Genomic DNA, 17,199 nt, shown 5'->3' with positions numbered 1-17,199 from the left:
ACGTTTTGTACATCGCAATATAATCAAACTATTCCAATCAAACTATCATTATTACATAGCATCAAAACGAAATATTCCCTTAGTAGAGAGTGAAAGCTGTTTGACTGTTACTGTATGGTACTGTACAGATGGTTTTGTGCACAGACAACAACTTTATTTATAAACACTGACAACAGATCACTACGATAAAACTGAAAGTATCAAGTTTTTGCCGCCATATTAATACATGTAAGGAGGATAACTCTGGAAAGTACACTGGTTTTTGTACCAAATGATTTGTGTCCCTATTGCTCTAGTGAACTGCAGAGATCAGTCTATTTTAAGGGAAGGCTCAGTAATATTCATGAAGTTAATCACCGCCAAAACATTGAACAACCATTAATGCCAGTGACCAGATTTCTAAATAAACTCAGGCAACAGGTAGTTAGTATTGTTTACATTTTTACTATTAGTGATGACTGTTAATTTAACTAAGTGGACTGTTGTCTTGGCATGTGAGTGAGATCGCATCCCTTTTCGCATAACCAAAACCGTTCTAATGCCAAAAAAAATAGGTTATAAAAAATAAATGTGTCAAATTAACATATTTGAGTATAAATACATGGCATACTTCAACAATAAAACTTGTAAAATAATCCCCAAAACAGTAATATTTTTTGGTTAAATTTTTTTTACCCTCTTATAAGTCGACCCCCCAAGTTATAAAATAATTTTTGGGTGAAAAAAATTCGACTTATAGGCGAAGATATACGGTAACAAATAAATGGTTCTAAATACTGAAACATGGTCATTAGAACCAAAAAGTGAACAAGTCCAGTTAAAAACCTTTACATTATTTTCCTTCAAGCTTTCTTCAAATATCGACAGCTCACCAATACTTTCACTTTCACTGGCCTCAGTGGTGTAGTGGTTGAGATATAAGCATGAAAATAAGCTGAAAGAAGAAAGTCTGTTCAGCACAGACTCCATGCCACTAATTAGCTGAGACGACAGGTCAGTCTGAGTTGATTTCTCATTTGGGTTGGTAATACACACCCAAAAACAAATGACAATCTTGCAATTTTAACTTTATTTAATTTTATATACACATATGTATACATATACATAACAAATATTTCTTCCAGAATAAATATATATGCTAAAAGTCGGACACAGAAGAAAAACATGCAACCTACAAGTTATTAAAAATATACATTATTGACAAATTGTGATAATATGAACTGTACAACAATCAAAGAATCTGCAACATGGGCATTATAGTTACCTTCAGATCAGTGACAATCGCTCCCTTGCATGAACGTCATCAATGCTGGCTACACTCCCAGTGGAGAGTGGTCTTGTTGGTGCCTTTCTTGGTGTAAGAATATCCTTCATAGCAAAGCTTTGGACAACCTCGGTTACTAGTGATAATTTCCACGTTGAAGAGATTAGTGATTTTCTGAATATCTGACTGGGACCCCATTTTATATAGGGAATTTTGTCAAAATATTGAGCAGGGGGGTCAGATGACCGGATTCTCAGTAAGCAGATGGGCACATGTGGGGGGGGGGGTCAAATGACCGCAACTGGGTATACACACGTGTATGCTCATTTACACCTAACAAAACTCCATGAGTTTTAAAATTTCTATAGACTATTCTGATTGCTCAAGCAAGTAATTTACAATATAACCCCTAAATGGTTAATGGTGACATTATTTTATGTTAACACCTGTTTGCCCATTCTGGAATTGTGCTTTGTCAATTGTTTGTTTTTTGTCTGGTCTTTCTTTGGTAGCAATGTTATTGTGTAAAGCTGGTACTGCAACTGAAGGTAGTGTCACATTGTTCACTCTTTTGGTAGCAATGTTATTGTGTAAAGCTGGTACTACAACTGAAGGTAGTGTCACATTGTTCATTCTGTTAGTTATGACAGTATCCAGCATGTTGTCCAGGTAACCATAATCTTTCTTTTCCTTAAATGGTTTTGCAACCCACTGCTTGGTAATTTTTGTGAATGGCTGATTGTATCTCTTCTCTCCATTTACTTCTGCCTGTGTTGTTATTGTGATTCACAATGGCAAGTTGCTGTCTAACATACATTCCTTTGTAGCTGAAGTGTTGCCGTTTTGGGCAGTATTTCAACAGAAGTGAGTTAAATACTTCAAGATCTCCTGTGTGGCAGAACATAGTTAGCTTTTTCAGTTGATTTAGCAACCTGGTGTTGAACGTGACACCCTGCAGAGCCTTGTGTGGTGGTGTGCCAGGTTTTATCCACTTCTTGGATCTCATGTACTCTTCACCAAGGGGATCGTGTGCACAGCAATGGTATTTGTCTGCTGACTGCCATTCATGGATTTTACTGAAGTGGTGGACAATGGACAGAAACTTTTCCTTGAGAATGACTTCATCTTCTTCACATGTTGCCATAGACCACCACACCTGGTTTGTGATGGATCTCATCCATGGTCCCAGTGTACTGCATTCCTTCCTCTTTGTTACCTAACCGAGCTTCTTACCAAATGACTTGGCAAAGTTCCACATATCATACTGGTGTTGGATGGTTATCTCATCCTTCATAACTTTTCCGATCTACAGGTGTCGGTCAGTTGCTAAAACCTTTACATCCAAAGACCCCTTCACCTCTTCCAAACACCTGGTGAAGCCTGATTTCTCCATGTTGGTTGAACTTCCAATCTTGATCACCTGAACAATATTATAAGCCAACACCTTACCGGAATGCATGTCCATCATGTATAGTTGCAGTATTTGGCACAAAAGCCAGGACTCACTTCCATCTCCACTTAACCACCCTTTCTGGCCTTGCAACTGGGAAACAACAGAAGCTTGTTCCATGTGTGTTTACCACGGGGAAGAGCTGCTTGTCCTGAATGCGGCAGTATGTTTTATCCAAAAAAAATCAAACGCAATGTCTTGGCAAAGTTACTTATTTGGCAAAAGGTTGATCCTGTAAAAAGGAGTGCAGCAGCCCCCCTTAGCGATTCCCTGTAGCCATCCTGTTTATTACATGTCCCATACTGCACGTAGTTTCCACAACTAATAAAGAGCCCATTGTTCGTTTCTTGCAGTATGCTAGTTTTTCGCAACAGTTTGGAAGTAAACATTTACTGAATAGTTGACTAAGACAGGACTCGAATATTGTAAATTTCGAGTGTCTGTGTAGGTCAAGAAGTATCAAAACCAGTCCTGTCACTCTGAGCTGGCAAATAAGTTGGAATCTGTGTCACTTTCTTCAGGCAGGTACAATGGATTATGAGTACCGTATTTTTCCATGTATAATGTGCACCCTCCACTTTGAATGTGTATTCCAAGAAAAAAAAACATGAACCACAATATACTGCACACTGTTTTTTTTAAACCACAAACTTGATGGTGAATGCATAATAAACCATTTTCCCCGTCACCAAAATTAACGAAAAGCGAAAGCAGTGGTATATTCCAGAAACAAAAGTGAAGTTAGGTACTTGCGTATGTAGACCTACATGTCACATTAAACATAGGCTAGTACTTGAGAACTTACATGTCACAGACTCACACATGCATAAATCAAAACAAAATTATATACCCGTACACTGTAAATGACTAATAAATAAATGGAGAAAAAAATATAGCATATTACATTTGGTTCTTGTGCCAAACGTCAATGTGCAAAATTTCTAAAATTATAGTAGTGTCGCATATTTCCGGTTTGACGGAAGTGGCCGAATTAAATCTCATGGAAATTTTAAATATTTACGGTCCAGTTTTGTCATTTTTGTGCACTTTTTGGCGAGGTATAGATACTTTTGTACATTTATTTTGCATTTATTACGACCATCACAAGTGAAAAGTGATTTTTAAGAGGGTTTTGGCATTTCATTGTAATGAACACTGTCAATAACCTGTAAAAAAAATTATGGGTGATCACTGGGCATTTTTAAAAGAGTTTTTTCTGTTATGTATAGTGTGCACCCCATTTTTAACCTGTATTTTCTGGGGAAAAAAAGTGCATAAAACATGGGGAAAATACGATAACATCAACCTCAATGCTAATCAATTCCAATTCTTCTGAAACATTCAATTCATTGTCAAAAGACAGTGATCTTTTAGCAGGCGTTGACTTCCCAGTAGTGTCTGCAAGTTAGTGACTGGGTACATGCATCTTTCAAATCTACAAATACTTGTGTTTCTCTCTTTTGCCTTTGTGGTTTCAGTGTTACCTGAAATTACATAGTTTATGTTATCACAGTTGCAAGTGCCAAGTACTACAAATATATTTCTGCATATTTAATTTGGAGACTGGGGGGAAAGTGTTATAAAATTCTGGCTATATACATACATTCTGGCAACATGTATTGAACAACACTGAATGAATTCTCAAATTCCTCAAATAGTTTTGTTCAATTCAGATACCATGAATATGTAGGTCTTTCTGTCACAGAGAAAAATAAAAGTTCTGCACACAAAATATATATACACTTATTTATAATAATTATTGCAAACAGTATTTACAGCCATGATTATTCTAGTCTACAGATTTACCTGTGTGTGAAAATCTTTGAAACGGGTAGTTTTGGGATTACAACACGGGTAAACGTCACATTTCTCACACGTCATACTGGATTTTCTCTGCTTGTAGGGGTTCTCTGAGTAGTGAACACCCGGGTTGGTATTGTTGAATGTTTTGTGTCGACAGTTGCACACATAGCACAGATGGTTATAGCACAGATGGTTATTACCTTCACCTGGCACAGGTAGGTGGTTCTTTCTTCCCATCAAGTCGTTAGAGGCATCACTTCGTGGTTGACCTGGTTCAGCTCTCATTCACGACTGAACGGTGCCTATCAGTTGGTGAGCCAAGTTGAGCTTGAAAGACTTAAGATGCCGTCACCTCTTCCCAGGTGCATCATGGTTGATGGTGTGTCCTTCTATTATATCCCTCTATTTACCAAAACCAATTTAAAATGAGTTAAAATTAATTCCACTTGTATGGTTTGCCTCCCAGGAAGATATAAACAATATCCATTGTAATTTTTTTCATTGGACCAACTTGACCTACTTTTTCAAAATGTTGCTCCAGTGCAACATTGGTATGTACTGTAAAATATATATGACACAAATAAAAAAGCGAAAACTGCAACTCAGATATTATTATTACAAGTAAATGACATAATTGAACTTGCCCAATGATTTCAAAAGAGGCACATTCACATGTTACTATGTTTTTCATGATATGAAACAAGGCACAGTCACGTGTTACCATGTTTTTCATGGTACGAAATTAGGCACAGTCACATGTTACTATGTTTTTCATGGTATGAAACAAGGCACAGTCACGTGTTACCATGTTTTTCATGGTATGAAACAAAGCAGTTTCGTTCGGGAACCAGACACAAATGAACCAGGCATTTGGAACACCTCCAACTTGTATAGCCTTTGGTACAGAGTCTACATCTATTCCGCTTTTCTTGATGCAAGGGAAAGTGATCTGTTTTGTCGTAGCGGACATCATTGACTGGTCCAGGCATCACTCGTTGCTTCTTTGCCGGCGGTGGTGTTAAGCCAGTAGAACCAGAAGGTCGACCACGTACAACCTTGTCTTTCTTCACTAATGCAGCAGCGACCATGCCCTGAAATTGTTTCAGTGGCATTGTCTTTACAGTAGCCAAATATTTGCAGTCACGGCGGTAGAGGAACCACGCATTTACCACTGCAATGGTTAGGGTATTGTAAAACATGTATAAATACCATCTTTTACTCTTTAGTTGTCGCTTGTACAATGTGCACATCATGTCGAGCAGATCAACTCCACCCATTTTGGAGTTATAGATTTCAATTACTGCTGGTTGGTCTACATCAATGAAGCTTTTGGTGGATCTGTCATACCGTTTGATCTTGTTGACAGGGTCAGTGCCAACATAAGTGGACAGTAGTGTCACACATTTGTTGTCAAACCAGCGGACCAAAACCTGATTGGTTTTTGTCTCATTGACAGAATCAAATGCACCACGTCCCATTCGTTTCAGCTCTTGCTCTGATTTTAGAGGGGCTTTATGACAGCGATTGGCTCGGATGGTGCCAGTAAAGTGGAATCCACGCTCCTTCAGTTCACTTGCCATGGCAATGTTTGTGAAAAAATTAACAGCAAATATTTTGTGCTGTTGGCCTCGAGGCAGAGATTCACATAGCTGTAGCACGACATTGCCTCCAACACCAAAGTCGCCTCCATAATCACTGCTGATGCCAGTTCCTTTTCCTTGATAAACAGCAAAGTCGTGCAAAAATCCTGATGAACTGCACCTTGCCCATAACTTGAAACCCCATTTCTTTGGTTTTTTGGGCAAATATTGCTTCAGAATTGAACGACCTTTGAATGCCACCATAATCTCGTCAATACTTTGATTTTCATCGCTGCTAACACTGTTGAAATTTTATCTCAGTGAGTCAATCCAAGGCCTCAATTTCCAAATTCGATCGTTTTTTTGTTCATCATTCACAAGATTGTTATCGACAAAATGTAAAAGAGCCTGAATTTTGTAAAAACGGTTTCTGCTCATGTTATCAGCAATAGGTAAAAAACCTCAACTCATTGTCTCAGTATGAACTAACAGCTGGCATTTTTACAAGCCCCATATAGAAATAAATGCCAAAGAATAATTCAATTTCATCTTTTGTTACCTTGCTATTTATTCCATCTTTTTGCAAACCATATTTATTGGTCTCTGTTGCAATATTATCAATCATTTCATCAGTAACAAAATGTTTAAAATATTCTATTGGGGATTGATCCTTGGGCTCGGGTTCAATGGAACCAGAATCAAATTCAGTACTGGCCGAGGGTACAAAGTTTCTACGTCGTTCAAAACAATAACCATGTTATTCGTTTGTTATTTATCTGCTTAGCAGCATTGGCAAGTAGCTAACGGCTCGTCATCTGAAAAACTGAACTGGCTTTCATGATCTGAACTGTCGCCACCGTTACTATCGTTAATTTCATCATCCTCATCACTTTCTGACAGCTCGTCACATTCACTGCCTGAATCCAGAACAGCAGCCAAAATGTCTTTGATATTTCGTGTTCGCTTGAACATCTGAAAAAATAAAAATAAAATTTAGTTTCCATTGCTTACCAATGTTGCACCTCAGCAACACAAAGTTGAACGTATCGTGCAAAATTAAAAAGTTGCATTGGTGGTTCAATAAATACTCTATATAACTTCTACAGTAATAAATAAATATCATACATACCTTTGACACTTTGGATTGATGATGTACATTCAAAAGTTTGGCTTGATCGTGCAGCTTCCAAACCACGCTGAACATTTGACGACGGCTGCCATTTTAGGATAGTACTGAAAACAGGACCAGACGCATGTAAACTGCATATGTTGCTCCAGTGCAACATTGGTAAGCAATGGTAAAATTTTAGCATTGCATATATACAAATGGGGCTAAGTAAGTACCAAAATCGAGGGGGCAAAATGTATGTTGCCCCAGTGCAACATGGGTAAATAGAGGGATAAACGCATTGTACACTGAGATTCCAAACAACTTCCTCTCACCTCTCCTATACCATCTCATTGTTTTCTTTTCTTTGTTCAACCTGATCATTTGATCCATCCTGTCGACACCTCCCATGTACTTTTGATATTGTGTTGAAGCTGGGGGAGGTGAATTCCTCTCTGGTGCAGTCTTTCTTTTTTTTCTAGTGGTCGTCAACTCGTCCTGTACAGGTATGAGACCAGTACTCAAATAATAAACCATGTGGTTATCTTTCCAGCTATGAGCTATAAGTGAACCGCACTGTCTCCACTCTGTGTGTCCCCGGGGTAGTTGGCCTTCTTCATTCTTGGGTTTCACAAGATCTGCAGGATATCCTTTCCTGTTACACCTGACTGTCCCACAGGTGTAAATACCTTTGGATTCAAGGTAGTGCGCCAGAATTGGGCTGGTATAAAAATTGTCAGTATAACCTGTTCTGCCTTCATTCTGTAGATGTTTTGTGAGTGCGATTACTACCTGCCCACTCAAGCCAAAAAATCGGTTTACTCCTTGAGTATACCTACCAACATATACATGGCAAAGTCATACAAATTACATGCGTGTAACATGTAACATCATTAAAAATTAGTCAACACTAAAGTTGTATAAAAGATTTTCAGTTACAATGCATGGATTATTGTGCCTACAAGGCAAGCATCGATTGATTCTATGGTAATGCATATCAGTTCACCACAGTTCACTCCCAAATAAGACAAGACTACATGAAGTAAAAACAATAATAATAAACAAATAATGGTTGCCATTCTGAAATTTGCAGATAATGCAAATTTTGTGAAAGAATATAGGGGAAGATCCAGGAATTTGTAAGGGGGGTGGTCAAAACTGCAAAAGGGGTAATTTTTAGTTTTCCAAAGACACAACACATGTAATATTAGATGCATTCAACTATTGGGCGATATGTATAGCCTCTATTAGAAATTCGAAAAAAAAAATAGGTAGTTACGTCCCCTAACCAATTTCTACGAAACACAAATGTATATTTTAATAATACTTTTTAATAGCCTGCTAGCACAAACTTACAAGTTAATTATTAACCTTGATCTTAAAATATATACAATATGCAATTAAATTAAAGTGCCAAGAACAATTTCCTTCTTTATTTTTTTTAATTTTTTTTTTTAAATTATTTATCTTTATTATTTTTTATATTTTTTTAAGGTGAATATCTTCGCCTGTAAGTCGATAACAATGTGAAAACGTATAATAATGTTTACTTATTAATTGAAAAATTTCTTATTTTCAGCACATGAGAACAATATTTGATTATCAAACTTCGGTTTTCACGTTTTGTAAAATATGATCACTATTCCAATCAAACTATCATACATAGCATCAAAACGAAAAATATTCCCTTATAGAGAGTGAAAGCTACTGTTAATACTGAGATTACAGACAACAACTTATAAATTCCGATACTTTTTTTAATATGAAAGTGCTGCTACTCACTTCGTACCATGGTCATTTCGTACCATAGTCATTTAGTATACCTAAGTGGACTGTTGTCTTGGCATGTGAGAGATCGTACGCCTTTTCGCATAACCAAAACCGTTCTAATGCCAAAAAAAATAGGTTATAAAAAATAAATGTGTCAAATTAACATATTTGAGTATAAATACATGGCATACTTCAGCAATAAAACTTGTAAAATAATCCCCAAAACAGTAATATTTTTTGGTGAAATTTTTTTACCCTCTTATAAGTCGACCCCCCAAGTTATAAAATAATTTTTGGGTGAAAAAAATTCGACTTATAGGCGAAGATATACGGTATTTATAATTGAGTTAAAATTAATTCCGTACTTTTTTTAATTATGAAAGTGCTTGCTAGTCACTTCGTACCATGGTCATTTCGTACCATAGTCATTTCATACCTAATTTGGTCATTTCGTACCATTGCAAAAAGTATTTTCATACCTTGGTCATTTCGTACAATTGCAAAAAGTCATTTCGTACCTTGGTTATTTTGTACCATAACTGAAAGTCATATCGTACCAAATCATAACAATTTATAACAATCACCTCGGTAATGTCTTTTACAAAATAACATTAAATTACAAATTTGTGGTCAATTTAAGGGATATTTTATCAGCAAAAGACTAAAAATTATTGCCACTTTGTATAAACATTAGCAATTGGCTAATTTGGCAATCAGTAAGGTAATTAATGTTTTAATGGTTGTTATTGTTTATTTCTTAAACAAATAAGATGCAAATAAGCAAGTTTCAAAAGAAGACCCAATAAATAAATAATATTTTGTTGGTCCATTATATTGTTTTGTTGTTTTTGACTAATTATCTGGGGCCATTTCACACAAAATCGAAGTTGGCAGTTAGTAGTAAATACCATATATGGCTCTTGTCAGGTAAAATGGAAATAACAGTTGGCAGGTATTATGGGTATCAATAACGATATGCTGCACAATAACGTGTTCTGGTTTTCAAACTGTCAAAATAAAGTTTTAAAACAAAACCCACTGCTTTTATGCTATAGTCAATTCGTTTTCTATATACTGGAATGAAATGACTAGGGTACGAAATGAATTGGGTACAAAATGACTTTTTGCAATGGTACGAAATGACCAAGGTATGAAATGACTAGGGTACGAAATGACCAGGCAGCATGGTACGATATGACTTGGGTACAAAGTACATGTACTTGAGATTTCACCTGCAGTACTCAGAAGGTTCATATCACTATTTTTACTGAATAAAAATTGATACATTTGATGTCAGAATGAATGCACAAACATATAGTTTAAATAATGCACATGTTTATCAATAAATAATTAATAAGTTTTGTAAAAAAAAAAATTTTTTTATCTGTGCACAGTATTGAGAGAATGTTGTCAATAGTAAAAACTATCTGAAAGTCATTTTTATTTTTATTTTTATTTCCTCCATTCTGCCATTTTGAAAAAGATTGCCTGTAAACCAACAAATCAAATTAGAGTGGCCTAATACAGTAAAATACCTATAGATTTAGTCGAGGATTGTTAAAAAAAATCTTGGAAAAGGTCATGGAAAATGCCTTTAAACAGTCATGAAAAGTCATGGAATTTGGTTACTGCTAAAGTGTATGAACCCTGCTTTAGTTAAGTCAACAATGAATATGACTTTACTTTGTTATCAGTGGTGGCTGTAAATTGCACAAATAACAGTACACATTAAAACCTTATGAATTTGATCACTCATATTCAAAGGAATTACTCCTTGTAAAATTCTAAAGTTTTTTATCCTCTCCATTGCACATTCCACATGTATCCGCAGGTTAGCATTTCTTCTAGTTGTTTCCACCTCTTTTGAACTGAACTGATTATTTGCCTTTTTCTTTGGAGGAATGATCAAGTGCAATCCACGTTCAAGCAACTTGTTCTGTATTTGAAATCCTTTGTCAGCCATTATGGCGTCACCAAATTCACATAAATCTAAAAGATCAGACCTAGCAACTCAGGGTTCTCATTCATCCAAAAATATTAAAGAGTCCATGGATTCATGACCTTATATTTTGAGAATCCATTAGGAATGTAGGAGAGTCCACATTTGAAGATGAATTGATATATCCAATAAAATATCAAGTGAATTGTATAACAACATTGACATTTAAATGGTTTTAGCCCATGTCGTAATAAAAAGTACATGAACATGAATAAAAAAAATTATTATTAAAATGTATGATAAAATATAAAAGAAATACCAGGTAACTCATATATATTCAACTAATGACACAAAAGAACTCAAATACATATGTATTTATATATTATATACAGAATGCCCCACATACAAAACATTTTCACTAACCACCTTACCAACATCTAAAAAAAAAAAGGAAGCTAAAATAAAATTTCACCATTCTATCAAGGTTACTAATTCAGTCCACACACTAAAAATTTGTTGTATTAAACTTTTGTTTGTAATTATAGCAACAAGTATCTTCAACCAGATCGATATAACAAAACATAATTGGTGACTATTATTAATATTTTGCCAATTGCGGAAATTTTTTTTAAAAATTGCGAAAGAATTTTCGGTTTGGCGAACAAATTTGCGAAAGATTTTTTTCATCACGATTTTTAGAACAAACATTTTCAACCAATTTTGTTCAGTTGATCCGCCTCACGGTATAAATAAGCGCTGTTTGCATGTCCACGTGGCCAGTCTACTATTCAGTAGTGTACTGCCAGCTGCTTGTCATAAAGCTAGAAAATGTGATTAAATAAAATGAAATACTGTTTAAGACCAGTTGCATTTTTTATATTAAATGTTTGATTACTAGCGACAACAAGTTTTCCTTTTATTAGTCATGTTTTGTCGTACCGGTTAATGTTGTAATGCTGGGTCACGTGGTTGAGTTAATTTCCACGAAGTGGGTGCATTAATGAGGAAGACATATTGTTTCTCACTGATTGTACTAATTAATACTAATTTCCACGGATTTTTATGAATGTTGCCGATTTACTTTACAGTAAATTTAGATGTTTAAAAAAAAAATCGTATTGAAGTTAAATAAAAATTAAAATATACTGCGTCCACAGGGACACACGTGTATGCAATATGGTGCGTCCCATCCTTGATCGCTGCATCAGGGACCCTGTAATCATGTAGAGCAACTGACACATCAAGTCTACATGCAAAAGACAGGTGGGTGAAACACAAATCGTCGGAATCAGGCTCAGTATCTGCAGCACATGCATTCAAGTCTCCATCGGTGTCAAATTCCTGACTGCATGTCACTTCAGAAAGCTGTAATAATGAAATAAAATAAATGTAGAATTATTTTAGAATGGAGAAAAAGTTGTAGAACAGGAGTTTGAGTGTCCAAATGTTTATAACTAGTGTACATGTATAAATATTTCAATAATATCCAGGTTTTATCACCTATGTTTCTAGATTCTGATAATTGGCACCATTCTCCACCATTCCCCAAAAGCTATGTTGCTTTTTATTTCCAATTTTGGAGTTAAAAAATTCTACAAAAAAATCAATGTAAATAATTCTAATTTTTTATTATTATATAAAGGCATATTCTGAAAACAACACATAAGACTAGATATTAATTTGAATAAATACAAGTATATGTATAGTATTAGTATTGCCAATTCTAACTAGGCTTACTAAGATGTTTGGGAATTTTCAGTTTCATTTAAAAAAACATTTTTAAAAGAACACTAAAATTCCCAAAGTCAATGGAAATGTTTTTATTTAACGACGCACTCAACATATTTTATTTACGGTTATACGGTTATGGACCACACAAATATTGAGAGGAAACCCGCTGTCGCCACTTAATGAACTACTCTTCGATTAGCAGCAAGGGATCTTTTATATGCACCATCCCACAGACAAGGTAGTGCATATGACGGCCTTTGGTATACCAGTCATGGTGCACTGGCTAGAACGAGAAATAGCCCAATGGGCCCACTGACGAGGATCAAACCCACACCGACCGAGCGCTGTACCACTGGGCAACATCCTGCCCCTCCCAAAGTCACATTTAATTATGTATAATACATGCACTATACATTAATGGATCTAACACAACTGCACATCTATACTGGAATGGGATAAATGGATAATAATGAGGTTGTCCACTTGAAAGGATGTTCACAGTTGATGAGACATGATAAACATACTTGTATTTATAAATGTAGTTACGGTGGAGCTAAACGATGATGAATAAATCAATGTGCTCTAGTGCAGGGCCGTAGTTAGGATTTTTTGTTTGGGGGGGGGGGGGGGGGGGCAACAGTAGTTAATACTTTAAAACTCCTTAAACGGTTAAGAAGATAATTTTCTTTAAGTTTCTATAAAAAAAATTTTTTGCTAGCTACGGCCCTTTAGTCCTACCATTAAACAAACCAATGAGCCAGATTTACAATGCTCAAAAAGACGTTTTTAAGTGAAATAGGCTTTGTAAATTTGGTCTATTACCTTCATGGAGTTTTAGTATAAAATCCAGTTTAAAACAAAAAAATTGTATTATGTTATGCCAGAATTATTAACAAAGTTAATATTGATATCAATGATATAGAAATATAGCGCCATATAAAAGACAGAATGAATATTGTTTAAAACAAATCAAAGTATTCTAATGATGTTACCATTTTTAGTGCAACCATTTTAGCTTTTGGCGCATGCAACAAAAACGTGTTGGGGGGGGGGGGGGTTACAGTGAGCAGGGCTATAAAGTCCTTCCCAGCCTCTATGATCATTAAATGTTTTTAGTTAATAATTTCAATATGATTCGACCCAAAAACAAAAGTTAAGTCTTTTGGAAAATATATTTTTTTAAATCGCACAATTGAGAACGGAAAAAATAAATAATTCACTTACTCATGAGGTCTTGTACGTCTTGTGCTAAAAATACGGATGGTATTGGATGTTCTCTTGTAGGTGCTTCATCGTTTACGAAGTGTTGGGAACAAATCCTGGTCCATCTCTTGACCGTAAAATGTTTTCTGCTCACTCTAAATTCCCAAATCCATCTCAGTTTCTTTTCTTTTCTTTTCTACACAGTTGCCAGAAGGGAACCTATGCAGTGTTATTTTTTTCCCCGTCTATAATCTTCCCATGATAATTGTGACAATTTGTGATACAGCAGTATTGTTTACCACCCATTTGACGAGTTTTATCGGTATTTGTATGAACAATAGACAAACAACAAAAGAATAAGTCCATGGCTATTCGACCATTCAGTAGTAATAAAGGGCCTTTGTTGTAATTGACTAGAGCTTGAACGTGCCGGAAATAAATTTAGTGGGTTTTCGGGCCGCTTAGCTCAATGCAAATCAAGGGCAGACAAGTATGTTTTTAATAGAGGCTGTATATATATACTGTAAATCAGAAAATGTTGCCGAGCATAAAATATTTGCTAATTTAGCGAAGCCATACAAAACACTAACATTTCATGACGCTAAATATAAACTGAAGTTAGATTAAAGCAAAAATCAAACAAGTCTTAAAACGTATACATATTTAATAACGATTTGAATTTACCAACTGAACAATTCAATTGGATTTCAGAATCAAGGCAAATAAAAAGTTGTCACATATCCTATGTACACTATCGTTCGTGGCACAATAATTAAAATTTAGTGCAGTATCGCAGCAAAACAAAACAAAATGTCAGTATTATGAATACTTAGTTTCAATGTTTGTAACTTTTAGCAATAAAAACACATAATTGTGGTTAAAAATAAATTAGTTCTGTCATAGAAAACAAATCCATGAAAACAAATTGTTACAGGCTTAATCACCGGTAAGCACAAGTGCACCAACAATACTGGCTTTTATCCAACCTCTACGAAGTGCATCTCTGTTGTTTCGCAGCTTGTCGAAACTTTGCACCAATCAGTTTGCATGTAGTGGTTTTAAAGTTGATAGCTTCAAATCCAACTGGTTTTTCCACCCCACTCTCTAGATCTTTCTCAACGCATCTAGCATACCAGTCTGAGAAATGGTTTTTCGGACTTTCCTTCATCTCGCCATTTCCCGACAGATCAAGTGGCTGCAATTCAGCTGTTCACCCGGCCGGAACAAATTTTTTTTCTCTCATGCTGTCAATTATGCTCTCTTGTCGATTGGCTTTGAATACGTCAAAAATCAACAAGGCAGGGTAGGCCTACTTGATCTAATTAAGTGTACTTACTGTTTATGTTTGGACAAATAACGCGGGAATTGTGCGGTTACTTTGGAATAGTTTTTTTTTAACTTTTCCTTCCCCTGCGGATGTTTACTGAGTTCTGCGGAGAAAATCGAAATGTCATGACATTCCACGCATTACTTTCGTAGCAGTTGCGATTTAAAATTCATGATTTTTGGACCGCTGCTAGAAAATGGAGTAGTGAGAGGCGACACAAATTATGTCTGGTGGAATAACTTTTTGGATCTAAATCAGTGTCGATGTAGAATTTATTTTGATACTTAATAATAACATGTTAATTATTTACTTATTAGAATTATAAAAATACATTCTTTGTGGGTAACCTGATTTTTTTATAGGAATTCTAAGATGTCCAATTGAGCTGACGGTCAGGTGCTATGCTAATAGGAAGGGTGCCATCTTGGACCAGTTTATGAAGAATAGCAATATTTGCTACTGACCACTGACTTAGAGTTAAGTTTTCTAACTTGGGTTTCTTGGTCCCTGATCTACACACCAGTTCAAAATCATCTGTGGCAGACACTACTCTTTCTGACATAGCTGAGACACAGCCTACAAAATCTATATCATAATGATTTGATTTAGTGGAACTCATTGACTTTACATAAACCTAAGGGTCATGCCAGGACATCATACCTGTCACATTGTTTGAAGTTGACATCACATCTTCCCCATCACTTGATTCCCGCTTTGCAGTCTGCTGTGTTTGTAGCTACTTTAACAATTGTTGCACGTATCCCTCATCACAGTGATCACCGATGACATGATTTGATCCTCCTGGCAGGTTTGCCTCGGGGATATGGTCATCTTAAGCTAAAAACTCCCCATTTGCCACTGTTCGCTCACTGTTGGCTTCGCTGGTACCAGGAATCACATTATCGAAAGTATTCAGCACACTTTTAAACAAGTTTTTGCTGCCAGATAGGAATTTTGGTCTTTTTCAAATCATCCATTTCCAGACAGGAAAGCGCTTCCATTGACGAAAAGCCTAGCAATATAACAACATCGATGCTGTCCAACGAAATGGTCACACAATGGCGTTATATTATTGAGAAAAAAAACCAGGACGAACACATGGCCCCACAGCCCAAAGATATGGCGAAAATTGCTTGTTCCCTCGATCTGCTACTCTGCATAATTGAAAACAATCTTTCCACCTTACAATCTGTGAAGCGATACCACTCGGGTACATGATAAAAGTTGCGGACCAACTTCTCGATGGCCGCAAGTTTTTTAACAATTTCTGAGATTGTTCCGTCGTTTCTTTTCTTCCCGTAATACACTGTGAATGAGTTGCACAGTCTAATAGTAAGTACAATCAGCTGTGTCACACTATTCACATAGTCAGAAATTCACAAGGGTTTCCCGTAAACACATGAGAAAAAAAAGAAGAAATTTTACAAATTAAAAGGCAGCTGTTCTCTGCAATTAAGTGCAAGTGGCTTGCTGCGATTTCAAACCTGATTCTGCTCTGATTGGTTGAAAGATTTCCTTACGACTCGGTGATTGGTCAAGTGCTAGATATGCATGGACATTGTTTTATTTTAAATAAAACTTGAAAATTAATTCCCATAATAAACATTTGTTTCCATCTAGATTATAATTTATATATGAATGTAGCTACGAAAAATGTCGCACTTAAATTTAAGAATTAATTTCTTCCTTCCTTGGCAATACCAAAGCGACACTCATTGGTCAGCACTGTCAGCCGACCCTTTTGTTTATATGTCGACAAATCAGACCAAAACAAATACATGATACATTAATACAAGATGTGCTAAATCTCTTCTATTCCCATAAAATAAATGTATAAAAGTATCCATCCCTCGCCAAAAAAATGCACAAAAATTATAAATATGGACCGTAAATGTTTTTAATTTCCGTCAACCCGGAAATATACAACACTACTATAAAATTAGGAAGCGATATGGCTACCGAGACTTGTAAAAATTGTGTGTGTGTTTTAATCTTGTTAGCAGTTGAGTAAGATCACTTTTGTG

The 17,199-nt window shown here is 35.8% G+C and overlaps 1 protein-coding gene across 1 annotated transcript; it reads right to left on the bottom strand.

The window, feature by feature from the left end:
• Window positions 1–1,266: 1,266 nt before the first annotated feature.
• On the bottom strand, window positions 1,267–2,776 carry LOC121389343. The gene is given in 4 exon segments (XM_041520937.1): window positions 1,267–1,400; window positions 2,027–2,480; window positions 2,604–2,734; window positions 2,737–2,776. Coding segments are annotated over 4 exon segments (759 nt in total).
• Window positions 2,777–17,199: the final 14,423 nt, after the last annotated feature.

Source organism: Gigantopelta aegis, chromosome 14 (assembly GCF_016097555.1).
Source record: "Gigantopelta aegis isolate Gae_Host chromosome 14, Gae_host_genome, whole genome shotgun sequence".
NCBI lineage: Eukaryota > Metazoa > Mollusca > Gastropoda > Neomphalida > Peltospiridae > Gigantopelta > Gigantopelta aegis.
Note: the sequence above shows the minus strand (reverse complement) of the source record. Positions and strands in the feature narration are given on the sequence as shown.